We start from the raw sequence: 27,339 nt of genomic DNA on the forward strand, positions 1-27,339 counted from the left end.
CACGGCCTTCAAACTTTTTGAGTGAAATGGGCCCCGAGACTCCCACCCCCAGCAGCAGCCACTGTGTTAACAGTCTAAACACAAAGCAACAGCTTCTTTATATCGGGATATAAAATGTGTGATTTGTAGCACACATTATAGTCTGCCTTTGCTGGTGCCTTCAGGCTTTCGAGATACTCAGCTTTTGGCAGTATCCTGTCAGCACTTATTGCTTTGGTTCACCCAGTTCCTCTGCATAATTGCTCTTTGTCCACTAGGAGCCAACGGCTTTCAGTGCACATTTAGCGTTTCATCTACCTCAGACTGGCTGTCCCACCACTGTTAGCACACAGAGGGGAGTCCCCCAGATGAACCATTTTGAACCAAATTTAATAGCCTTGCTCCAATTTAGACTAGGTCACATTTCGTGAGTTGTATACATCATCTCACAAAATGAAAATTACACAGAGTACCACATTTTTCATTTAATGAAAAATGTTTTCATAGTTTTATTACGTAGGCCTTAGGTCCTACGTGCACCAATCATAAAAAACACTACACAAAGACATGTATCAATGTAGAAGATATGTACAATACATCTATTAGCAATTTCATGTGTAGTCATAAAAACACAGATGACACCGCCAGGGTTTTGTATCACTGAGCTGGGAGGGCACATATTCTAACTACCTGTCCCTATCTGGCTAACAAGTCACAGATATGCTCTGTATGGCAGTGTCACCCAATAACGATGCTAAAACTAATTAGACATGGCACATAAAAATTGCATCTGACCAAAACACACACATCCCAGGTCCCCGAGACTCCCACCCCCAGCAGCAGCCACTGTGTTAACAGTCTAAACGCAAAGCAACAGCTTCTTTATATCGGGATATAAAATGTGTGTATAGTCTGCCTTTGCTGGTGCCTTCAGGCTTTCGAGATACTCAGCTTTTGGCAGTATCCTGTCAGCACTTATTGCTTTGGTTCACCCAGTTCCTCTGCATAATCGCTCTTTGTCCACTAGGAGCTAACGGCTTTCAGTGCACATTTAGCGTCTCATCTACCTCAGACTGGCTGCCCCACCACTGTTAATCATCTGTCGCTTTCCTCTGTCTCCATTACAACCTAATCACCCCAGGCTGTTTGTCCCAGCTATAGACAATGTCCCCCAAACGTGTTGAAATGGCCCCCCACAAGTCTTGACATATTTTAAGCCGGCCCTGAATAGCTCACGCCACTTGTTAAGGTCCCTTACCTACTTGCAGATCTTAAGTGCGACACTTCTTAGGTCCTAACTTCTTTGGGACAACCCATCGATTTCTTGCCTCACTTAAGGTTTCTCTTTACATGTTGGTGGTGGTTTGGGGGGAGGGGACTAGAAGACAAGAAATGAACACAGTATATGTTGTGTTCTAGAGATTCTGTGATTTTTCATTTGGAAAAACAAACTGGAGTTTTCCACTTGTGGGCTGTTATGGCATTGTCAGGGCGGAAAGGCTTTGTGCCACAGAGTGGAGTGGTGTGTTTCTTAATAGTTATTGTGTATAAAGATTTTGACTATTGATTAGAGGAAAATAAAAGTCACGCACCCGGACGGCGAACACAGCCATTACTGTGCTCAATTAAAACCTTGCCACTTTTTCATTACCATTATCATATATCATAATGTGTAGATTACCTGCTGCACCCCCTGTATAGCCGGATAGATGTACTGTGAGTTATCTGGGTGGTGCACTTAGATGTATTGGGGGCTTGTAATGTATTGCACTAAGCTGTATTTTTGGGGTAGGAATGTGTTAAACTTAGATGGACTTCCTGAGGTTGGGCAATGAGGAAAGGCGGGGGAGCTAGGAAATGCATTGCATCTGTCAAATCTACTGACCCAAGCTGACATACTCGTGTACTGCCGGATCCTCTCACGCAATATATGTGCTGAACTAGATGTATTCCAACAAGGTGCATGCTTTGAATCTAGGTCCATTTTCTACACAATGTAGGCATCGCACCTAAATCCATTTCAACACAGTTTATGATGTGAATACAGGTGTAATTAAACACAGTGTACGCTTTGAATCTGGGTTTATTTTCAACGCATTCTGCGTTGAACATAGGTGCATTTCAACACAGCATATGCTTTGAATCTAGGTGTATTCCCAACAGTATGTGCTCCTTAACGCTACAAAAACTCAATATTCTGCCTACTCACCCTCAAACTCTAACAAACGCACATCTATCGCACCACAAACTGCGCACAATCCACAACACCCAACTTGAAACCAAACAAAAGTACACACAGAGCACCCATGCACCCTCATAACTCAACACAATATGACGCCTACCAACGGAAAAAGCACCAAGGCTGAGTGACGGGCTTCTCCAAACTGGAGCTGCCAACATCACATCAAAACTCTCTTGTTCCCCCCCCCCCCCAGTCAATCTCACTAGCAACCCCCCCAACCCTCCTTCCATTTCAGATCTGCGAAAGAGACCATGCAAGTGGCAGCAGTGCACAGTACAAGACCAGGTAACAGTACATAACATTAAGGCATGCAGTGGAGTAACTTTGCAGAAAATGTTAGGGGGGACATGACATCTGAAAAAAAGGTGCCCCAGCCAAAAGAATGGGGACAAAATGCTGTGCCATGAAAGTTGGGGGGGGCAAACACCCCCGTCCCCCCTAAAATTACGCCCATGAAGGCATGACCTATGTGAATGAAGCACAGCCATGAGAGAGACTCGGAGCAGTGACAGAATATTGCAAGTTCTTCATAGGTGTCACGGTACCCCAACAGCCGTGAATAAGGAGCAACACCCCACAATTGTGGCGGTAGAAAACTCCCGAGATTCCCGCTGCCGCTTATGCGCCGCTCCACTTTATTCTGAAGATCCACTGGCACTCCTCCTGCGAGCTACTTCCCGCTCAGGGTGCAGGGCTCCGAGTCCGCACCTGGCACAGTGGCCGCCAGAGCTCGGGCGCCGCCCGGGGCTGCAGGCGGCGCGCTTGGGCCCGGGGTGGCGCCCGCCTGCGGTGCGTGTGTGTCCGAGCCGCCTCCGGCAGGAGCGGGCAGGGCGTGGTGTGACCGGCAGGCAGGTTCCTCCGGGCGAGAGACGGCGCATGCGCGCTGGGGGCTCCCATCCACGGGCCGGGCACAGCAGGCAGCAGCGGCGGAGCCCTTTGTATGCCCTTAAAGGGGCCGCGGCCCATTCCCGGAGCGCAGGGCAGAAAGTGACAGCCAGGGCAGCGGGGAGGGGGCGTGCGGGCCCCCTGGATCCCGGCGGCGGCGGCGGCAGGAGGGCACCTGAGCAGACGCTCTGATCAGACCGCGGGGAGGGAAAGAAAAGTTCATCCCGGAGAGAGAGAGAGAGAGAGTGCGGCTCCGGCAGCCGGGAAGTTGCGCTCTGGTCTGCGGGCTCGCTCCCCGGTGCCCCAGCGGCTGGCCCCCGGGGGGCGCCTGTCCCGGGGGCGCCGCCCGTCGCCATGGCAAAGGTGATCCAGAAGAAGAACCACTGGACGGGCAGGGTGAGCCGCTGCGCCGTGACTCGCGGGCCCGGCGCCGCGGGGCTGCCGCTACCTCTGCTGGGGGGAGCCGAGCACGGAGAGTTCACCTACCTGGGGGAGGCGGACGAGCCCGCCGCCCTACTCTGCACCGAGGGCAGCCTGGCCCCCGGGGAGCTGCTGCTGGAAGTGGCCGGGGTGCCGGTGGCGGGGCTGCCCGGCTACGACGTGCAGGAGCTGGTGCAGCGCAGCCCGGAGCCCGTGCAGCTCAAGACCGTGCGCCAAGGTGAGCAGCCCACAGGTTCTGCATGGAAGCGGCTTATGACGGGCTCGGCGAGACGCGCAGCCCGGGCGCCGCCACCTAAGTGTGTCAAGTGCAGCACTTGTTCAGATGCACGCAGAAGGCTCCTTACACGGTTACGCAGGCAGGATTACGCGCGGCTGAAACATCTTTAAAAATGCATTTATCACAGGCTCTCTATAAATGGGAATGCTCTGTCACGACTTGAACTTTGTCTTGCCAGTTCTCTCGCACATCATCTGTGCAAAGTGTAATATGCTGGCTGTGTCACGTGTTACGAGGGACGGGGTCTCGGCTGGTTCTGTATAAGGGTATTTAGTACATGCTGTGCCACTGTAGGGGGTATCCATATGTTTTTTCATTGGGTCCGAATAACGTGTTTATTGCAGGCTTTGTAGCAAGCGTGTAATACGCTCTGCATAAAGCGAGCCAGTCTTGTCTCGCGCGGTCTCGGTATTTCACATGATCTATATTACGATGCATCAGTCACATGGGTTCTTTATAACATGGCTCGCCGTCTTTGTTTAGCAGTTTAGTCTTATCACATGCTCCGACACAGGCTGTGTACATAATGTATCTGAGTCACTTCACAGAGGTTGTGTACATAATGTACCTTAGCTGGGCACTGTGTACGAGTTGTGCCATATGCAAGGTCTAGCAGGGACCCTTGGTGCAGGCTATGTACACAGTGTACCAGAATCACTGTCCCACAGGCCTTTTGCATCCTGTACAGCAGCCGTGTCATGCCCTAACACTAACTAGGCACACAGTGTATCCCAATCCCAGCCACGCATTCTGCATACAATGTGTACCACAGTTGCACAGTGTGCAAGTTATGCCTGGCCACATGCTCACACGGTGTGTCAAGTACTCTGCCACATAGGCTGTATTAGACGTGCTCTGCAACAAGGCTCTGTTAATAGACACATGCTCTTTCACTCCTCATCTAACACATACGCTCTGCTATCATAATGTGAGGAGAGTGGTTAACGCATACATCTAATGCAGCTTTATGTAGTACTAGTGCGATTATGTGATGCCTTCGTTCTCCTGTATGTTTTGAGGATATTGCTCTGCTGAATAGCGTATCCTCTGAGTAATAACTACACACTGTACTTGAAGACCTTACGCTTGCCTTATGCCACTCAACCCTGATATATATCTTCTACGCACAGACACGCTATGTCGTCCTCTTCTCCAGAACTTCACACTATTTATTTATTTATTTATTGAGCGCGCGCGCATCTGCCCGTAGGCATCGTGGCGCTTGTTACAGAGGATGATCAGTGCTTAGTTACAGAGATAGGGATAGCGCTTAGTTGCACTGCAGACTGGCCTAAACACTAATCCCAACAGATAACTCGTCTCCTACCAGCCTCAAGAGTGCTTCGAGAACACCCTATAAAACATACAGCAGCCCTGTACCCCCAACACTTGGTCGCTTACCTGTAGCAGAGCATGGGCTCCTTGATCAGCCTCGAAACACTATTTTACCAAAAAACTTTGCTGTAATCTCCACTATAGTCTGGTAGTGTGAATAATCGATGAGAGGGATGAAAAGACATAGAAGTTAAGATAGAAACGGAGTTAACAAATAGAAACAGGGTCGTTTTATGACTCAAGGGCAGTTTATAGGGGAGGGGCGCAGTTTGTGGTGTCATGGAGGCATGCATTTTCCTATTAAAGCAGCGTAAAAGCAACAACAATACATGTGTAGCTTATAGCAAAACATGGCTTTTACAGGAGAGGCAATATCTAGGCCTAAAGCTGTATGGCCATAGAGATAAATATTGTGTGGTTGCATGATGGGCTTGAGATGTGCTCAAGCGGGCCTTGGTAATCAGACGCTATCACGCAATGCCTGTCATAGTCTTGGTTATGCAGTATTAGACACGGGCTGTCACAGGCCTTGCCAGTGTTGCATGCACCGTTTCGGTCACTCAATCTCCATAAAGTCACTTTGTCGTATTAACATTAAAATATACTATGTATTTATCACAGGCTTTGTTACTGACTAGTATACAGGCTGCATCCTTGTCCCTGCTTCTGCCTGCTTTAGAAGATCTGTCACTGGTTGTCAAACCAACACTGTGTCTGGATCTGTCACTGCCAAGCCAATTCACTGTCTCTATCACACAGCTCTTTAACAAGACTACAAACAGTCGCCATCACTGCACAGCTCTCTAACAGGACCATACACACATTGCTTACTTTCCCAAACACATCGCCCCACACTAGCTTTTATGGCATTTGTAGTGAAACTTGCAAGATGTCATTTAAGATGTGGAAAGTTTAGATTCACTTTGGAGAACTCACTCAGCCTTCCATCCTTCTAAGATTGGTAACAAAAATAGAGTAGCATTAACGGCAGTGCTCAGCGAGTACTGTTTGCTGGTGTGTTGGTCTCGCAGACAGCATTATAGCGCATTTAGACTAAATTATCTCAATGTGCTAGAAATTAGGGGTGCTTGGATCAAGATTCCTCCCAATGAAAGATCTTGTAGGTTATGTGGTGACAAAAATGAGAATGAATCTGCAGGACATATACTCACTAAATGTTCTGCCATGGGAGCCATTTATGAAAGAGATTTCACCAAGTATGCAGAAGATGTTGAACAAATAACTGATGAATCGTTTTAGTTGAGATGTCTTTCGGGCCAAAATAGGGGTTTGATTATAGCCATCACGCAAGTTTGGAAATGTGCGGATACATTACTGAGAAAGTTTGAGGAGGATGTAGAACTATGAAGTGGCCTTTGACCCTGAAGCTTACTATTTGACGTCCTCCTTCTGGTACTCTGTTATTTGATGCTTAGGCCCCCCTCTGTATTGTGACACTCACCCCTTACTTTTATGTTTTCTTTATTATAACTGTAAAAATAACAATTCTATGTGTGTTTTGAGATATTTGTTTTTAATATGATTCATATTTTTAACTTTGTGTAAACGTTTTTTTTATAACTGTATACGCAATAAAAACAATTGTTAAGCAATGTATCGAAGTTGGTAGCAATGGTGATGTGCCTAGGAGAGTAGCAGTCAAAAAGAAGAAACAGTGTGTGCGTGTAGACGCACAAGATTGTGTATTGGAGGATATGCAATGATGAAAAATAACTGATATTAATAGCTGGTATCAATACTAAAACTAATGATGGGGAAAATGAGGTGGGTGGATGTCGGTTGGTAAATACTGCCTCTCAAACCAGGATGAATGGCCCATCCCAACTGAATGGAAAAAGGAAGGTCTGGTAAACAAACAATATAAGCATAATGCTGTCTTACTTGGCATAGAATCTGTAGATGAGGTAAGAGCTCTATAGTTGAGGCCTGTTTCATCCATTGATCACCACCCCCCACTTAAATTGCAGAGCTGTTCTGTGCATCTTGCATAGTGTAGTGCCACTTTGGGTCATAACCACAAACAATATTAAGATTGTGGACAACTGGAGGATATAGCAACTTTGGCCTCAGATATTTGGTTTACATCTGAAGCCACATTGGAGTATATTCTGTAATATGAAAATTATCTGTACAGACATGGTCACAGTTGGCCAACTGTAAGGATGCAGACCCATACAAATAGAACTCCCCTACTGGTCAGAAAGCCCCATGATGAAAAGGACCCCTTTATGGATATGCGATCTTGGACTAACCAGCGGGACAGTGTAGATGAGAGGGCAACATATAACGGAGACCACATGGAGGTGGGTGACAGGGAGACCAATAAAGAGGAGGTTGATAATGGAGATGGTTATTGGCAATGGCTCCCCAAGGTCTTTAAGGCCCACTTCTCTGCAAAGTCTCAGTGACCATAGAATGACATGTTCATGGAACACTAGGGGGTTTCTCCACCTGTCCGCTGATGATGGTTTGTAAGCCAATATCCATATATTCAATATAGTTGCTCTCCAAGAAACATGGATGACAGAGGCATGCAAAATAGATGGTCTACGTACTACGCAGATATTGGCTGTAAAGGGACCCAAAAGGTTGACCTAAAGGGGGACTTTAGGTTTCTGTTCGGCATCCATGGAGTCTTGAAGAATTAAATGGTTCGACTTCTATATGGTTCTAGTGGTTAGAATTAGTTGTGAACTTGTGAAGGAATGAGAAATGGTCCTTATTAGTATATATATATATGACCCTACTAATGCAGTGGCAAATAAACAAAATATAAAAACAGTAAAAAATATTTTCAATGACATTGATCCATGTATTCCAATTTGGATAGTAGATGACTTTAATGCTAATATAGGAACAACATTGGAAGGTTTGCCTGTCATGGGTGGGTGATCCGCAATGAGTGTGCTTGAATTTAATCAGCAGGGAAAGGCTTGGGCTACATTACTCTATTCTTACCACCTCACTATGCTGGATGGATATAGTTTTGGCGATGCCCAGAAAGCCTATACACGTGTGAATGGCAAGAGTGCCTCCACCATTGACTATGTGTTTCTGAATAGCGTAGCACTGGCTTTGGTGGAGGACATGGCTGTACTTACACGTGAGGAGAGTGATCATATGCCACAGTGTGTTGAATTAAAATCCCAAGAAAACCATCAAATGTTTGATCTAAATGGTATTCTGTCAATAGTGGCTCCAACCGCATACGGTGGAACGTGACAAATCTAGACAAAGCAAAGCTAGTGGCTGAAAGGGACATTTCCCTATAATTTGAGAAATGTTTGCTTGGTCATGAAAGTGTTGGGCCCTCAACTATACCTGATTTCTTGATAGTGACCTCCTCCATTAAGGAGCCAATTCAGAAAAAAAGAAATTGCAAAAGTACTGAAGAACATTGGAATTCTTTAAGTGGAACAGGTCGACAATACGATCGTAGAGTACATGCTGCAAAAAAGTAACTGTGAAAAGGTGTTGCAGAGGCACTGCATGTTGATATAGGCAAACTCGCAGCATTAGAAATATCCAAGCATATTAAAACATTGAAAGCAAGATGGTGGCGGTGGCTTAAGGGTCATCACAATAAGTGTGAGATAGAAGTTTGGAAATAACTAGCCTATCATGCTCCGACTGATAACAACACAGGCATATGGATGGTGATTAGAGGAGCTGTGAAGAAAGCCTTGCCTATCAATAGTGTGTCTGAGGAAGCATGGCGCAATCATGTAGAGATGACGTTGGGGGCTGTTGAACCAGTGGATGTAGAGGGAATAAGTGCATTTCGTACCTGGACATGTAAATCGGCAGAGACTGATATCACAGACATAATTGAGAGGGTCTGCCGGCCCAGAAGGGACATGCAATAGTTTGATTAGACAATCCCTGAAAAGGTGGGCTTGGGCTTTGCATGTCCTTTTTTTGTGAATATTGGGAACTATGAACAGGTGCTGTCTTCCTGGAGAGAGAGCCGCACCCCCTCCCCTATACATAAAAAGGGATGTTGGAAAAACCTGTCCAATTATTGCATGCTTGAAATGTTGGATATTCTGGACAAAATATTTGCCAGAGTACTACTAGATTAACTTAACCAGTGGATAGTGAAGAACAATGTCTTACCACCAAATCAGAGTGGATTTAGGAAAAATTCTAGTGCTACTCACAATATACTCATCCTTGCATCTGCTATTGAACATGCGTGGACGAGACCTCAACTGCCTGTTTATGGAGCATATATTGATTTCAGTGTGGCATTCGACACAGTCATGAGGAATCGGCTATGGAATAAATTAATTGCATGGAAAGTTCCTCGTGGCCTGTTGAACATGATCATGCTGCTGTAGCAAGATACAAGTGTGCGATTGGATGGACAGGGCACTTTGTCTGACTTGTTGCCAACTTCCTGGGGTGTGAAGCAGGGATGCATATTTGCCTAGACATTATTTAATTTATATCTTGCAGACTTGGCAGATGCTTTAAATAGTTTGACCACTTGTCCAATAAAGGTTGGAGCCTTAACAATCAGCTGGCTAGGCTATGCAGAGTATGTACTTCTGTTGGATTACACACCAAAGGGGCTCCAAAAAATAAATGCTTGATGCTCTTGGTGAATATGCAAGAGTAAATGGGCTTCGTATCAATATCAATAAAACAAAAATCATAGCATTTACAGTAAAAAGAAATAATCCTAAATCCAATTTTGTGTGGAAGATCAATAATTAACCTGTTGAATCTGTCAGATGCTATAAATACCTGGGTGTGATAATTGATGACAGGTTAAAATGGGACCTACATTGAGAGGAGAATAAGAGTAAATGTCTGAGAATAGCACATACCCTAAGCTCTTTATTGGAGGATGCTCGATAAAGCCAATCCACTGTTTTGCTCTGGAAAAATTGTTCCTATTATGGTGTTGAAGTGTGGGGACACAAATTGATTAGGAAATTGGGCAAACATGGAGCAAAAATATTGTGAATATTGTTTGGAATGCCTAAGATTTTATCAGTCGAATATATGCGCTTGGGGTTTGATGATGGCCGAATTTACCTGTAAATCTCTCATAGGCCATGTGCTATGAGAAATTGTTATACCTCCCAGGTTTTAGAGACTGAGGGTGCGAAAATTGGTCACATAAAATCGGAGCGTTTGTGTCACCTTTGTGGTGCAGTAGAGATTGAAACACTAGAACATATCATTACACACTGTGCAAGTTTAAATGCACTGATGAATCTTATTCAAAGTATTTTTAACATATTGTACCGGAAGGTTGTTTATTTGTGTTTCATTGGCTGAACTTTGCTCAATGAATTTCAGAATGGTGATTTTTTTTTCTTTTCTTTTTGTGTGTATTTTTGTATTTTTTAATTATTTATATGATAGTCTGTGTTTTTTTCCTTGTATAACTCAATATTCAATGAATGAGTTAATTACTCTGTGTGGTATTTTTTAAAAGGGCTGAGTGCCCAACTTGTAGTTATTATTTATGTTTTCTTTTTTTTTCGTTTCCCTTTGGGATTTTGTGTTTTCATAGTATGTACTGAGTCGATTTCTGGTTTCTGTTTTTGTAAAGGTTTGTTGTAAACCAATTGCAAATAAATGAATAGATAAGAAACATCGACATCAAATGTGCCGATAAGTCTCTCTTGTGGAAAATGTTTATAGAAGGAAATGACATTTTATTTGAAATGTAACAAACCTTTAGGTGAATTATCACAGGGGATTTTATAATGATATTGGAATTTGCCCTATTATGAAATATGATGCAATGTATGTTTTTTTATTGTTAGTACAAATGTATGTATATACAAGCCGTTTTGGCTGTAAGTATATTCATAATAAATTAAGGGGGAAAAATACCATCTGCTCGAATTCTTGGAAACCGTACTAAAATGGTAGTCTGAAAGCAAAATCCCTACTTATAAATTGTCGCTTTGTCAAACCTTGTGTTTCTACAACTGCTAAGATAAATGCTTTTATTTGCCTCGGTTTGTAGTATGTTAGACTAGCCACGTGTTTTATCTATTCTGGGAAGTGTGTTGTATCCTAATTGGTTGTGGTGTTCACAATGACATTCCCTTTTAGAATGTTCTGGTGTCATTGCACGCACGAGAGTTGGTTTTGGCAGTTTACCTCCGGCTTTAACCTGTGCAATTGAGGTCCTTTTATTCGCAAATAAATCCTTATTTTACTACTTCATTTATGAATGGGAATCTGCTTTGATTACCTTACCTATGACAAAGTGTCCTGGCTCGGTGAGGTTACGATTTAGCTTGCGCGGCAGAATTTGCTGAGTAATACTAGCACTTGGACACCAATGTCACAGTGGTGATGAGCTTCACGTGCTTTAAGGCTCACTGCATAAAATTCCTAGACTCGCTTGAAGTGGAAAAGGTTGCATTAATGTGACAGGCCACAGCTTACAAAAAACACGCAAACCTGGCTCCCTGGCCTTAGAGACTAACAGATCAATTAACAATCGCAAAACAATAAAACATTCATCACATCCTGCCCCCTGCTCCCTCACCCTCAATTCCTCTCAACCTTCATTCCCGGTTTCTCTCCCCATCTTCTCAAGGCCACGCTCCTCCTTCTTCAATACCTCTTCCCCCTCTTTGCACCCCCAGGTTAGCCTGTTCGTGCAAACAGTGCCACCCCCCCCTCTTTACCACGCGAGTACCCCTTCTTTCTTACCCCAACCATCCTCCAAAGGGTCATGTCCCCGGCACGAGAAAAACCCTCCCTGAGATGTTTTTTCTGTCCCCCACTCTCTTTTACCTCCAACCTTTTTATGATACCCTCCACTGTCACAAATGAAATCCATCCACCTGAAACAAATCAAGCGCTTCATATTTGATCTCCGGCTGTGCGAGTGTCCGCACCCCACAGGACCTTCAGAATGTCAACATTTCCCTGTTAATCTTTTTACTCGTCCGTTCCAACGCCCTCTCCTTCACAGCTCCATCCATACCCTCCTTGACATTAACTCAGTCCAAATCAACACAACCCCAGGCCATATCTCCCTTAGCTAACTAAGGTCCCTCGTCATCTTCTTTAACAATGCCACACCTGTATCCCTAACCAGGACGTTCTCCCCTGCATGTAAAACCAAAGCCGCAATACCCCATTAAGCTCCCACATGCCAGCCAGCATAGGCAATAGTTGGTCCCACCTACGCCCCCCAACCGCAGACCATCTCAACAACGCCACTTTATAACTGCACCCCCAACTGAGTACCGAAAACCCTTATTGCTGCATATTTCCATGCACATTTCACTATGGAGTGTCCGCATATCCAGATCTGAGGCAACTCCCCACTCCTCTGCGTGACATCTGAAAAAGAAAGGCAGTGAGCCTCCTCTCTCTGTTGACCCCCAAACCCTCTTTTCCCAGATCTCTGATGTATCCTTTGTACTATGCCGATTTCTAGCGCCCCAGTCTCTTCACATTCTCCTCATACAAACCCAGCCTGCTTCCTTCAGGTGCTGCCCCCATCCTAAAAGAATTAGTGTCAAAATCTTTCGCTTTCTCACCCACCACCAACAGGGCCCTCCTCATCACCCCAAAACTTGAGTAGCCATCACCCCTTCCTGTTGTCATGCTGAAAAACCAAACCCTCCCTTCCTCGACATCTCTCCCTCCACAGCACTCCCGCCTACACTGGACACAACTCCGTAATCCCTCTATCCAAATACACCCAAAAACCCTTACCCAACTGATCCGCCTTTGATTTACACATTTTGATAACCACGCTGTCCTCTGACAGAGAGACGTGCTTCCACAGCAGACCTCCTTCCCCGTGCCTTCAGTACAAGCTCTGAGACCCTAAATGCCCCAAAAACCAGCCAAATAAAACACGTCAAAAACATGTCTATTTCTCATGGCGACCAGCTTGCGCTCTCCAGAGCCTGGGACAACTTCCTTGAACGGACCACTGGCACTGGCCTCCTGCCGCCCTTCCCCTTCCCTTTTTCCCTTGCCTATCCTTCCAACATCTTACTTGCCATTTCCCCCCCCCACTGGCCTGAAAGCCCCAAAACCACTTCCCATAAAAGGCACTTCCCACCAGCTTCCCCGCTACCATTGCCATGGACCAACCCTTGCCCACACAGCACAATATATAAATTCGATCAAATCAGGAGTGTTGCTAGGTCTGGAAAAGATATGGGGCTACGCTAATGTCAGGACTGACAGGACCCGGGGCTAGCTAGTTTTTTGGTTGTATTCCCCTGACCTTCTATCCGGGGCTACAACCAAAAGACCTGGGCTATAGCCCCCTGAGACCCCCCCTAGCAACGCCTCTGGATCACCTCCTCCCATCTTTTCTCCTCTGCATCCTCCATCCCCTTCCAACACCACAACCCCCCCCCTTTAAAAAAAACAATTAGATGTCACACTTGGCCATAAAAGCACCACACCCCTGCTTCCTCACTAAACTCACTGCCTGATTCACACTTGCATAGGACACCCCGTAATCCTCCGGAGCAATTAAATCATTCACGGACATGCCCTCTGGCCATGCCAAGCGGTGAATCAACCTGAACTCCCCGTCTGCTTTTTTAGGCACAACCCCTAAGTGGGACACCACCAGATCACCCGGGAAATCCGAAAATGGCCCAACCACTCCTCTATCAGCCACTTCCTTCCGCAGCTTCATCCTTACCACCTCTGGATTCTCCCGGGCCGACTTCAGGTTTTCCGGCCACCGCCGCTTCCTCGGGCCCTGGTACCCCAACTTAAAACCCTCCTGGAAACCTGCACTCAAAACCCTAGCCCCTTACCGATATAGGTAAAAACAGAGCCACTCCAGCACCTACAGCTTAACTGAAGTATAGGCCTTTGCCCACCACCCCCTTCCCTGATCCACGCCCCATTCCCCTCTCTCCTGTCACAAAACATTATGTGATGGGATACCGTCCTGCACTCGTGTCTGAATTTGAACACTGGCCTAGAGCAACCCTAAAAGGCCCAGCATGCTGCTGATGGCTGTCCCCTGCCTCCTTCCCCAACCCCTCAGGGGCGGGGCGACCATGAAAGGGACAGTAAGGCACAGGTAAACCACTCGCTGTATGACGTGTTGGGGAAGGGTACGTGGGCGCCATCCATTGCAACCATAGGTCCTTATCAATCTCCCCTCCCCCCCCCAACACTGCTTGCTTGTCCTCACCCATCCTTGCCCTGAACTCCTCTTCATACCTCACCCCGGCAAACCCCTTGAAACTCGTAAATGCTTTCCTAATCATATATATATATATATATATATATATATATATATATATATATATATATATATATATATATATATATATATTCAGCAAAGCTACACACCTCCCAGGGTACTTCTCACAGTAGACGCCCGTGTATATTAAAAATGCTAACGTCCAATTTTTCAATCGTAACCAGGACCCACCGTCTAGCCACCAACTCCAGCTCCTCCTCCTTTGACCCCTCTTTAGCTCTCACCTCCCCATGTAAGTGCTTGAACACATCCACACGCTCTCCGGCCCACATTTATTCCTTCATAGCCACGATCAAATGCGCACCCAAAGGGTTTGTAATACACATATAGGGTAGTTTCTTACACTTTTCTGCACTTTCCCCTGTACTTAAAGTAGGCACCTCCACCACCCCCTGGGACACAGGATCCGATACTTTATCTGTCTGCACTTCCACTGAGGCTACACCTCTCCCATCTGCCCTCACCAAGGCCCTTGCCGCCCCCCCCACCAAGCCCCCAACCTGACCCATGCCGCAAACCATTCCCTGCCCTGCTCACCTCTTGCTGGCCTGTCGCCACCTAGCTGCGTCATCCTGGCCTCCACGCCGCCACTCCTCAATTCCTTCCTCAGCAGGCTCCTACTGCGGGGACAAAAGAAAAACAGAGTCCCCAACCCATCTTCCCCACATTCACCCCCTACTCCTGCTACACCCTAGGCCTGCCCCCCCTCAAGCCTCTCACCACGTCCCCTTTCTCTTCCAACCCACTCCCCTCAACCTCTCTCCTCCCACAGCAAACTGATCCTTCTCCCCACCTTCATCTTCCCCAGCTATATACCATTCTTGCTGGGTACGTCTGCTCGGGCCAGGCAGATCCTTCTCGAACCAGAACTGGGGCGTCCACCCCGATGCTCCTGTGTTGTCATCTCGGTGGGGTTGCACCAGCCCCTACCCCTCCTCTTCTCTTTTTTGGCGAGGTGTTCCCTCCTCTGACCTGTGTTCCGTCGTGCTGCGGGCTGTACCGTACTCTCTAGGCTGCCCGCCTCTTGTCACCGGAGGGACGGCTCTAAAGCCCTCTCCATCTTCTTCCTCTGCTGCCACGGGGGCCATGCCACACCCTCCGCGTTCAAACCGCTGTGCAGGGAGGTCATCCCATCCCGTACCTTCCCCTGTCACTGCTATCTCCCGGGGAGAGTGTCCTCCTCCTCCCACCTCCACTCTTCTTCAGGCATTACCCACCTTGCCCCCTCTGTACCGCTGCTCCCCTCTGGCTGCTTCTTCCCTATTGTCCTCAATAACGCACCCACTCCAACCTCCACCCCCCCCTTTTCTTTCGCACCCCCACCCATACCGCGGCACCAAGTCCACACCTTGACCCCCCCCCCAACTCTCATCTCCCCTGCTCCTCGCTTCCCTCCTTGGTATATCTCCCCTGCTCCTCCTGGCCCCTTCATCCCACACCTCTCCCCGCTGACGAGCTACAAGCCATCACCGGTGCGAGGGGGCCCTGTCCGAAGCCACTCTGCGCTGTGGCCTCCCACCTCCGGGCCCCCTCCCCGTAACTTCTTGTACCGCCCCCTCTAGCTGGGCTTTAGCTGCTCTGCTGATAATGCTGAGCGCCTCCCACAAGGCCTGAGCGTCCACGACCCTCCCTGACATAATCCCCTTACTTAATTCCTCCCCAGTCAAGTATCCCACTAAACCCACCACAGTGACCCCACCCTATGGATCGACCCCAACCACAGGCTACCTGTCCTGCTGGCCGCAGGCCACACAGTAAATATCCTGCTAATCCCCACTTTATTTAACGCTACCTAAATCAATATATTTATTATTTATTTTTGCTCCCCCCACAACCGCTTGCCAATGGGCAAAAAAGGCGTGGCACCCTACCCGGTGGAAGGGTGAGGTGACACGGGCTTGACTGCACCTTTCCCTTTTTTGTTTTCTTATTTTCTTCTACCAGTTTATCTCTTGATATTTATTATCTTCCTTTCTCAATATAGTCCTTTGTTTTTTATATATCCCCTGCCCCCCGTCCCCCAACTCTGCAGCTCCCCAATTGGCAGCACCCTGCTTGCTTGCCGGACGCCACACTGCCCCCTGGTGGACACAATGTGCACCACACTCCCAAAGGGACCGGATCAGCCGGTAAGATCCCGTCCCCACTGGCCCCACACGCACTACATGCCCCCCACCACTGATACCAGGCTCGAGAGGCTGCCTGACCATGCTCGGAAGAGCATAAGAAACGCTCTACAACCCCCGACCATCACCCGGCTCGACACCAGCGTGACCTGGAGCCCTGGGATACCAAGCTCCCCACCCGGAGACTTTTATGGTGATTTATCTACAACACCACCAATGCCCACTAAAACTAGAAGAAAATGATTAAGATAACACATTTTGTAAACATATTTTTTTCCGAGCTCGGCCTCCTCTTCTGCCCAGCAGCCCCCTACCACTAAACTCATGACCACCAAGATGCCAACCAGGACCACACTGCAGTGAAGGAACTTGAGCAGCGACTGGACGCTCATAAAGCCACCAACAGTCGCTTGCTCCCAAACCTTCCCTGCCCCTTCTAAACTCCCAGGAAGAGGGGCCCGCTATCCCCAGGTCAGCTCGCTGGCATCTGCCGTGCCCAAAATCTGCGCCCTTCCGGGGGAAACGCTTGCACGTACTCCCGGGGTGTCCCCCTTCTTTCCCCTGCATGAGACACCATGGGGCCTCAGTGGTTTACAGTAAAGTAGGCTTAATCTGAAAACCCAATTCTACAGCCTGAAATGTCTATTTTTCTGGCACGACCTGAGTAGGTGGTGGATTGTTTATGGGTGTTTGGGGACCCCAGGCGCCCAATCTCGTAGAGTACAAGCCCACCGTGATACTGAACACACAATGCTTATAGTTTCATGCCAGTTTCCACCATGCGCTTGATTTCAGTCTACGTTTTCGAGTATTTGAAATGCATTTGTTTTGTAGAGACAGCCCTTTCTTCTACACCAGGGCACTCACTCAACAGCGTAAACAATAAACCAGGCATGCAGAAGCCAACCGTTTGCGAGGTTTGGTACTTGCCTCGAAACCACCCCCCTCTGATTATATGATTTAAAAAATCAGGATTAAATGAATATTCGTTTTTTTTTTAAATTCCAGACCCCCCTGCTATACTGTAGTAGAAATGATTCAAATTGCTTTTAAAGTGCTAATTGCCGCATGCGTATGGGCTGCATGCATGCACACGTGTGGTCTCCTGACAGTAACATAGGACATGTCCAGTCGTTCTACGACATTGGAAAGACCTCCGTGGAAGTCGTTTTTCAAAACCCGGAACCTTTACTTACATTAAGAGCTTGTTACAGGCTCGAACCACTTGATAATCAAAAAGGGGGAGAGTGGATTAAGGGTCCTTGCACAAGAAGGCAGAATGATGATGATGATGATGATGATGATTATGGTACTAATCAGTGCTGGAAATGGAAACAAAATGTACCGTGGGAACCCACTCCTCCTTTGGGGAACAGTGATGAGTGGTGGGGTTGGCGGGGGCGAGGGTATGTGGAACAGGGGTGGACTGAGAGGCGTGCCCCCAGGCAAGATCACGCAACACAGTATCTCTTCAAGGAACCCAAGCCTGGCAACTTGCATGAACGCAAAGAACATTTTGGGAACATAAGAATGCCCACAATTTTTTATTTGCACTATGTCTGTGATAGCTCAAAATGGCTTCTTGTTGAATCACTATCAATGGAATTTGGACTCTGCTCTTTTTATTGGCCACAATACTCCACTGTAGCAAAAAGCCTGTGAGGCCTTGGCCGTTTCTGTCTTTCCTCTAGTATGCCGACTCTTCCAAAGCGCTGGCTGCTTGTGGGTGAGAACTGTCATGGAGAGCTGGTCGTTTCCTGGGCTGGCTAGCTCTGGGATGGAGCACAGCTCTGACTGCGCTCTGTCTAGGCTAACTTTGCCGCAGCTCCGCTCTGTCTTGTTCTGGCCCATTTCCTACCCTGGTATTAATAAAGCGTGGTCCCAGCTTCAGGAAGCAACTGAGCACTTCATAACACTGCGAGAGAAGCAGAGATACAAGGGAGCGTGGAGCTAACGATGGGGCGCGGGTTAGACAATTAGGCAGCAAGGGGACTATAAGCAAGGAGGGAGGGGTGGACCATCCAGTCCCAGATTTGGTTTGGGAGTGGAGGGGGTGTGGACTCAGGTGTTAAGAAGAATGGAATAAGCGTGTCTTCAGAGCCCCTCTGAATTGTAGCAGGGATGTTCAAGAGAGTTCCAGAAAGAGGAAGCTTGTTGATGAAGAGAGAGCGCACCAAAATATTAGAAGTTCTTGTGGTGATGGCCTTTAGGGTTGTGGAACCCGACCAGACGCTGCTGGTCGGCTGGCTGGAAGTGAATACTCCAGTGAGATATTTTAGTGCCAAGCCATGGGAGGCTGTTTGGCAAATAGAGTTTTGAAGTTGGTCTATTTCAATGTGGCTTTGCCAGTCTCTTGGAGATGTTGATAAATACCTTCCGTTTCCAGCCGAGATGTGGGCTAATATTTCCATCTTCACTGGAGATGTGGGCAAAACCCTCCATCTCTCATGGAGAAATGATATTATCTGTTAATTGTTGCGTGCTGATGATCTGGCAGCGTTATCGGCTCATTTGTTAGGGAACGCTTTGTGGCACTTCTTTCTTCAGCAGGATATTGTTTTTTCTTCATGTGTGCATTCGTTTTTAGCTGCTTAAATAGCTAAGGAGGGAGAAATGCTGCTCTCTGCAGAAAGCATATTCCCTGAGTGTCCAAGATATATCTGACCAATCAGCCTAGCAAAGGTAGATAAATTGAGTACCACGGGGTTACGTAATTGTGACCCCTATTTATTTCCAGATTCCACTAATCTGCCAAATATGGTTTACCGGGCTCTATATGAACACGGAAGCTCCTGTTCCGCTTGTAGGGTAACGGCGCGTAGTTTTGCAGTAGGTAACACGTAGCTGCTGGTTGTGGTTGTATATATTGGTGAGTTCCTCGCGCCTTTCCTGGTATCGGTGATGAAAGCCTTGTTGCAGCTTTGGACTCAGGCAGCCAGACAGGCGCACTTTGACTGTGCATTTCCAGCTCTTCCTGCAATTCCTCTCGGTGACATTCCTGATGCATTGGGGAATGCGTGACTGCCAAGCTGATTGGCTGATCGGGGCATTTCTCTTGTCTTGGGCTAGAGTGTGGGAGTTGGTAGATGTTTCTAGCAGTGTTCTTTTTCTGTAAGGAAACCATGATTTGCCTATCAGTAAACCAGACACAGGGCGCAGTGCTGCGTGTATTGTACTTAAAGGGGAAGGGCCATGTGTTTACAGAAAATATAGGGGCTGCTCTAGTCTATCACCAAAACACCCCCCCCCCCATCGTCGTCTAATGTGGTTTACATAAACGAAGGTGTAATAATAACTCGAGCACAGTAATTAGCAATTTGACGGCTCTATAATTCGTTCGTGCTTTGGAGCAGTGGATCCAGGCGTTCAAGCTTTGCCACCCACGAGACATGGCCTTGACGAGCCACAAGAAACAGTTAATCGCGGCACTGTAACCCCCTGGGTGTTCCAGGCATCTGAAGGGCCAGGGTCTGGAGGCGTTGGCGTACGTGCTTTGATGCTGTGACTTTGATTACGAGACCATGTCTGGTGGGAGGCGTTGCCTTGACTCATTTGCAGTGATGCCTCTCGAAATGCATATTAGTGGGGGAAACCAGGGGGCACAAATAGAACTAGCGGGTAGGGTTGGGACACAAGCAAATAAGGGACAACGGGCCCAACTACTTTATGCAAGCTTCTGTTTTACCAATCTATTTGCATTTATTAGAAAGGAGACGCTATGCAAGTTCAGAGTATGTTCGTGTTAAAGGTTTCCTGTATGGTGCACCGAGTGGTCCCGTGGCGCTCTGGCGGGTCTGAAAAAGGACAGTGTGAAACAGGGAGGCTGTGGGTGTGGTCAGTAGGGTTCAGTGGTAATAGGAAAGCGAGATATGATGTTCTGTTGGCAGCTTCAGTTCGGTTTGCACCGTTCGCTCAACTTAGGCGCGATTTTCGAGTCTGATCGATTCCCATGTGTATGTTGTTGCAGTGTGGTGAAGTAGGTGAGGTTTGCTGTGCAGAGATGTGGTCGTCTGAGTTTCTGTATGAGAAGAGTTTGTGCAACAATGAGGTTTTAGTATTGGGTTAGCAGGTTTTTTCTTCTTACCGCTTTGCTTTGATTTCTGTGGTCGGCATCTATGACCATCCTGCGTTCTTTGATATTGTTTGGCGTCCTAGTCAGCAGGTACGTTGCGAGGTGGTAATTATCTTCTGTAGAAGCCTAGCAGTATGTGGACATGGGTAATGGAGATGTGTTCCTCCCCGCCCTAGGGTTAGAGATGGTTTGGTTAGGAAGGTTGGGGGTCTCTCCCTTCACTTTTAGTGGGGGGGTCCCTGCCTACTGTGGTATTCCTCTGTAAACTTGGCGGTGTGTGTGCATGAAAGGTCCAAAATGTCCTCCCAACGCCCACCAGTTGGGGATGGTTAGGCAATGGATTGTAGGTCCCTCCCTGGGCTCCTGTTTGTCAGAATCTATGATTCCTACTCGTTCCCTTCTGATTCTAGGGTGACGAGACACGTTTTTAGTTGTTTTCTGAATTCCAGATGATCCTTTGTATTGCGTATGTTTTTTGGTAGGGAATTCCATATTTTAGGAGCCAGGTGTGAGATGGATGCTCCTCTGAATGTTCAATACCATACACGTTTTGCATCAAACAAAACAAATCTTCCAAAGATATTTCTTGCTACTAGTGTTTTTACTGTGTATTTTTCATTGAACACATTTTACCATTGATTCTTTGCTGTAGCCTTTATAAATTATTGAAAAAATAAATAACACTCATCACCCCTACTCTTCTCCTTTATCATGCATCATTAAGGGCCAACCCACAGCAGCCTGAATTTCACCTCAGTCAACTCTACACATTTTTAAAATCTACTTATTGTGCATATGGTTTCCAATTAAACCTTACACATTTGAAAAATGCACAACCACACAATTCATTCTTGTCCTTATGTATTTAATAGGCACATACTTATCGGCAAGGCCGGATTTACAGAGACTGATTTCCAGTCAGATTATCCTTTCTAGTAGCTAAGAATGAAACATCTATTGAATTTAAAACTATGTCCGTGAATCTCGACTCGCTGTTTACCCTCTGCACTGTAATGGCAGAGGAACAGCAGGAACTGAACTTTGTCTTGGGAAAATTGTTGGTGCCATCCTTGTTTGTTATACGTAGCAGAGGCCGGAAGCCTACGGATATGGCTCAGGTCACAAATGAAGTTGTTTCTGTAGAGTTGTATAATGAACAAGAATCTCCTTCCCCAAATCACCTTCCCCAATCCTATCTCCCGCCCGCCAGGTACCGACTCTTCAATTATCACCATCATCGAGACCACCCGAGGTCGCGACTGTAAAAACTAATGTTATACATACAGTGGAGGAGTCGGCCTCACACGGCTGCCCCCATAGGATTAAAAAAAAGGGGCATATGCTGCGACCGTAGAACAAAGTTAATGCACTGATCCAATGCAGGATGGCCCCCGACGGAAAGGGATACTGAGAAACATCAGTATAGCCCTCAGCGGGAGGGAGCCCACGGTTTTAAAAGAGGTCACAAAATCACCAGACAACAGGACGGTGGGACTGTCAGACAGGTGTACTGTCCTGTCGGTGCTGCAGTCTGGTGTCTATATGGTCAGGCAGGATTTCCTGGTCAGACGAATATAAAGCACTCATTGATTGGCTCACACTCACAGCCCCCAGCACCACAATGCCAGTGGGTTGTTCAAAGGGAGACGATGTAGTGACACTAGGCACTTGGACCTACCACTAAGAACGCCCTCCGAGTGGCGCATCACTTTGCAATCTTGATTACAACAAAGCTGTCATGATGCCCGCTCCCAGGGAGCCGGTTCAAGCCCTGCGTCCCCGAAAGCGGGCATCCAGTCCCCAAGGAAGGACCCAGCAACCCCATATAGGGGCCCTTTGGACAGTGTCCTGGCGCCTATGGCGCCAGGCTCATAAAAGACATCACTCCTGGCGCCCTAGGCGCCAGGCTCATTATGGGAGTGCTTGGGTGCACTTACCTGATGCAGACCATGCTGCAGGATCCCGGCCTCCTTGAGGCCTGAAAGGAACTACTTTACCTGTGGGACTAATTTACCATCCGGGCGTGGTCGGGGAAGGATACATACCTGATTGGAGGAAGGATACATACCTGGAACTTCTTCCAAGGCTATTTAAACCCCACCCGAACAGCCACACGTGCTTCGCGTTGTTCTGCATCTAGCAGCTGGACGCTCACCGTGTCTGCTCCTGCATCCTGACTTCTGCCACGCCTGCCAGCATCCTGGATCACCAGCAAAGGAAGAGAAGAAGAGAACAGAAGAAGGAAAAGTCCTTAACTGCTAAATCCACATCCCGGAGACATCTCGCCGACAATCCTGAAAAGGAAGACTTTTATTTAAAAGCTCATCGCGGCGATTGCTGCAGCGCCGCATTCCACTCACCTTTACAGGGCGCCTCCATGTTCAGCAGCGATCATCCGGATTCGCAGTCACGCCCCAGCGCCTAGGGAGAAAAAGACAAGAACAAAAGGTGAGAGAGAGAAGGGAATAAGGAAAGCTAAATCTCCATGTTAAGACTTACCTGTTAATTCATTCCCTCTTCATTTCGGGTCCGTGCCGCATCCTGGCATTTTCGGACCCCGGCCCCTAAGGGGAAAAAGAGACATCAGCGTTAATGAGCGGATGAAAAGACATTACCAAAAAACGCTCATTAAAGACTTACCTGATTTCTACAAGGATTTCACCTCTCATCTCGGGTCGGTGCCTGTTCCCCGGCATTCCGTACCCCGGCCCCTATGGGGAAAAAGACATTAGCATTAGTACATTTATGCATGGACACAAGGGGAACCTCTTATCAAAAAAACTTACCTGGAAGCCAAGCAAGTTTGGTTCTCACCAATCCGAAAATCCAGTGAAGTAACTGGATACCAACGCGCCCCTGCATCAGAAGCAGGATGGAGAGCTCGTCCTTCCAGACCCTAAGGTGAGACGCTACGAGGAATCACAGAAGGGTTTCGAGGAGGGTGAGAGGGGAAAGTGGGAGGCCGATTGCATTACCCCGCAGACAGTTAATCCCCTATTTTCGCCTACAGAAGGATACTTCTGCGAGCCAGACAAGCCAGATTTGGGGGCCCGGTCCAGTCCGTCTTCCGAACCCTGCGCATCACCTTAGAAGAGGTCACAGCAGCGCGAACCAGGCCAGCACCTCCGTGGGAGTCAGGTGAGCGTTACAAAACCTATGTATACCTTCAAGGCCCTGTGGCCCGCCGCTGGCAGATTTTATAACCCATGACACGGCTCCTTGGTATCCAGGGGTGTTGCTGAATCATTCTACCCGTATAGCTCCATTCCCAAGGCGCTACCGATACGCCACATCTTTCCAACCTGTATCAATCATTCTTCCTCACAGATGCACCTAATCAGGAAGAATAACTTGAGGCCGAGGCTATGCGCCTTCTTCATATCTCCTACAAGGAAGTGACCTACAGTTCGAGGCCACACGCCTCCTTCCGAGTCTCTACCCTTCAGACACCACAACCCTAGATGAGCAGGCCCACCCATTACTATAAACCCGCACGCCAACTTACCAACAGCACCTTGCTCATAACCCAGCTAACCTACTCTCCTCTACCTTTTCCTTCCCTTGTGTTTCACTCTCTCCTTTCATGGTTATAATTGTCAATGTATGAATCAAATTTCTTTTGTCATTTATACAACGTTAATGTATGTGTTTTACATTTCTGAACCTGCCATATTTTCAATGACATTGGTTTTTGTTACATTGTGTGGATATTTATGTCCTAATACGCAAATTAGGCTACCCCCTGCTTGGTTGTATAATTACCCTAATATCTTTTAGCGATATGAATATTTATGTATTTCTTTTCACGTAATGCACTGAATCACTGATCACACTGCACATGTCACAACAATGGTGTGTGCTCAACATATGAAACCTTATGAACCTGTCAACAATTGTAGCCTTGATAAAGACCCGTCAATGGTCAAAATACATGTCGGTACTTTTTGGTGAACAACACATTTTCAATAAATCACAAATGATATGCAAAGCAAAAACGTGTGGACTATACCTACTACACTCGAAAGTGAATGAAGCAAATGCATACAACCAAATGCACCTGCGCCATACGAGTAGAAACGCCAACCAAATTGCTTAGTAATCAAGGTTTTCGTTTTAATCTACCTTGCACCTACCTTACCAAAATGTGCTGCAGAAAATTGAGAAGATATATTACTTATATGCGATACAACATACTTCCAACTCTGGAGCACATGTAGTTTCCAGAGGACAGAAGGTGCCGACTATGTAGTGCCAACTATGTAATCTCTTGGTAGCAACCTCACAACATATTCTAACATCCTGTCCCAAATAAATGAATGAATGCATATTTCAAGGGCTATACAGTTCACACTTCCTCAATTGATCTTATTGAGAGAGACCAGTTTTGGAGTGCTATTTATGGAGCAGAATGCACAGTGATGACAGCAGCCACATATTATATTTGGAGGAAAGCACTTTTTCAACTTTCTATTTGATCTTATGTAACAATTCTGACGGTCACATGATGAGATTGGTTTTACAGTAGTATTTTAGTATGTTTTAATCAGTTGTATGATTTATAACAAAATAAATAATATTTATTGATTATGAATTAGAGCATCAATGTTAAAGGTTTTAACAATTGTATTTGGGTAACTTTTGGTACTAATGTAATGCAGTAAGTTATTATACATGTGTTTTCTTTTTGTTTTTATGGGCTAAAGGTTTTTCTTGTTTAACCCAATGCACTAAATAAAACAATGTATTACATTCTCAATCTAATTAATGTAAAAGAAACCTATATAACTACATTTCATTATTTATCTCGGCTCATTAAACAATAACATTTCTTATCCAAAATGAAAATGTAATCTACGCACCTTAATATTACCAATGTCAATGATAGATGGTTTTGATACAAAATCTCATTCCAAAAGTGTGCTTGATCATATAAGTTTTGATCTTGAAAGAACCCAAACCTACGTATTACATTTCTAACATGACTGTTCCACTGTCTTCTTTAAAGTGCCCACTCACCAGATAATCCATAACTATGTTCCATCTAAGGTCTCTCCATTATTCCAAGTTTAACAATAATAATATTGTGTTTTTATCATGCGCCTCATGGTGGAAACCTGCCCAAGTGCTGGACCACAGTTTAATGGTAATGCAATGAAAATTGATTTTGCATAGCGCAAATAGTGGGGCAGTTATAAGGGAAAGGCAGGGGCAGAACATTGATGCATTGATGAGTGTGAACCAGAGTCCTGAGTGCAGGTTTGGTTCAATGTTGTTTGAGGCATTGGTACTTGGGTATGTGTTTGTGAATGATTGCCATCTGTATAGTAATGCAAACTGTGTAGTAATAGTTATTGTTGAACATACGCAATAGGGTGTCCAAGACATGGATATTTTTTTTGTTTTAATTGATAATAAAATGATGCAGGTAATCCATCTCAGAAATGGCCGTCTGCTAACTGTTAAGTATTCCAATCAGGCGATACACCCTGGTATCGGCCTAGTATGGAGCGCACAACCAAAATGCTTATTTTGTTATATATGTAGGTTCAATATTTGAGAGATACACCACTCATATCACACTCCTTTTCAAATACCCCGGGACACGATGGACCAGGAATCAGGGTGGTTGGTAAAGGTAATATTTATTTATTTAAAATTCAAATCAAACATATACATTTTAATAGGAAGCAGCAATCACCAATGTGGTGACAATAACAGGTAGGAATGTGAACAATGCTCTTAAATTAACCCTTTAGCAACACAGATGGAAAACACCAGAAAATAGAACACTTTTGGCTTGTTCGGAAAGATAGTACTTAAGTTAGGATTTCACCCTGCAATATTCCTCAACCCACAAATAATCAATTCTAAAGAGATATAAGAAAGCAACAGGTAATCAGGAATGAGGAACAAGAAACAAAATTTGTATCCAACCTTCCCTCCTCAAACAAGAGAGAAAAACGTATTTGAAACCTTACAGTGTTAAAATGTCACTCGAAAATGGCTGAATGAAACACTGAAAGTGTGCAGAAATCCCTAAATCAGTACAATTTCTGTGGGAGCAACATTGGAAAGATACTAGCAGTCATAAGCAATAGGTTGAGCAAAAGTAAACAATTTGAATGGAAGGTTGAAAATAATTGAGAATAAAAATAACACGTGTAAAACTTTGCACAAATGTTGATTCCCGCCTAAAATTAACAAACGGTTTTCAATAAAAACGGGTGAAATTCACTATTTTGGGTTGGGGTGTAGCTATAGGTCTTAGGTATAATCAAGGATTGAAATGAGGTCTCTAGCTGTTAAACGGAGGGAGATATGCAATGTAGAATAAGAGGCGTTTTTAGAAAAATCAGGTAGTGAAAACAGAAAAACTCGGTGTGGACAAGAATAGTTTTACTCTATACTACAGCATTCAGGCTAGAATACCAAAGAGGGACACAGTAAGCTCTAGAGTTGATTCATGACTTTAACCCCAGATCCCCAGCTCCCGCCCTTGCGGAACCAGACCGATCACTCGAAATACGATTGATAGTTTAGGATTTAAATTACAAGAATTACTAAATAGATAGTGCTGGCAATATAAATCAATGACATGATTGCAATAAAAATTCTGACAATGTTACAAGTTATTAAGGTATGGATAGGATGGTTTACAGATTGGGATAGGACAAGGCAAGGGAAGTTATGCTATCGTTCTGTGGTTCCTATTGATACTCACAGTCCACT

At 46.1% G+C, this 27,339-nt stretch overlaps 1 protein-coding gene across 14 annotated transcripts in view; it reads left to right on the plus strand.

The window, feature by feature from the left end:
• Nucleotides 1-3,123: 3,123 nt before the first annotated feature.
• Nucleotides 3,124-27,339, plus strand: part of MAGI1 (membrane associated guanylate kinase, WW and PDZ domain containing 1) — a 1,848,723-nt gene continuing 1,824,507 nt past the window's right edge. For 5 of the 14 annotated variants that reach the window (XM_069643693.1, XM_069643694.1, XM_069643700.1 and 2 more), the window contains exon 1: nt 3,127-3,764. In XM_069643693.1, coding sequence (XP_069499794.1) covers nt 3,461-3,764 — 304 coding nt within the window. In that variant the 5' untranslated portion in view covers nt 3,127-3,460. Of the gene's footprint in view, nt 3,765-27,339 lie in introns of all 14 variants that reach the window. The other 9 variants (XM_069643698.1, XM_069643702.1, XM_069643705.1 and 6 more) reach the window with 4 other exon arrangements.

Source organism: Ambystoma mexicanum, chromosome 2p (assembly GCF_040938575.1).
Source record: "Ambystoma mexicanum isolate Mex_15411 chromosome 2p, UKY_AmexF1_1, whole genome shotgun sequence".
In the NCBI taxonomy this organism is placed as follows: domain Eukaryota; kingdom Metazoa; phylum Chordata; class Amphibia; order Caudata; family Ambystomatidae; genus Ambystoma; species Ambystoma mexicanum.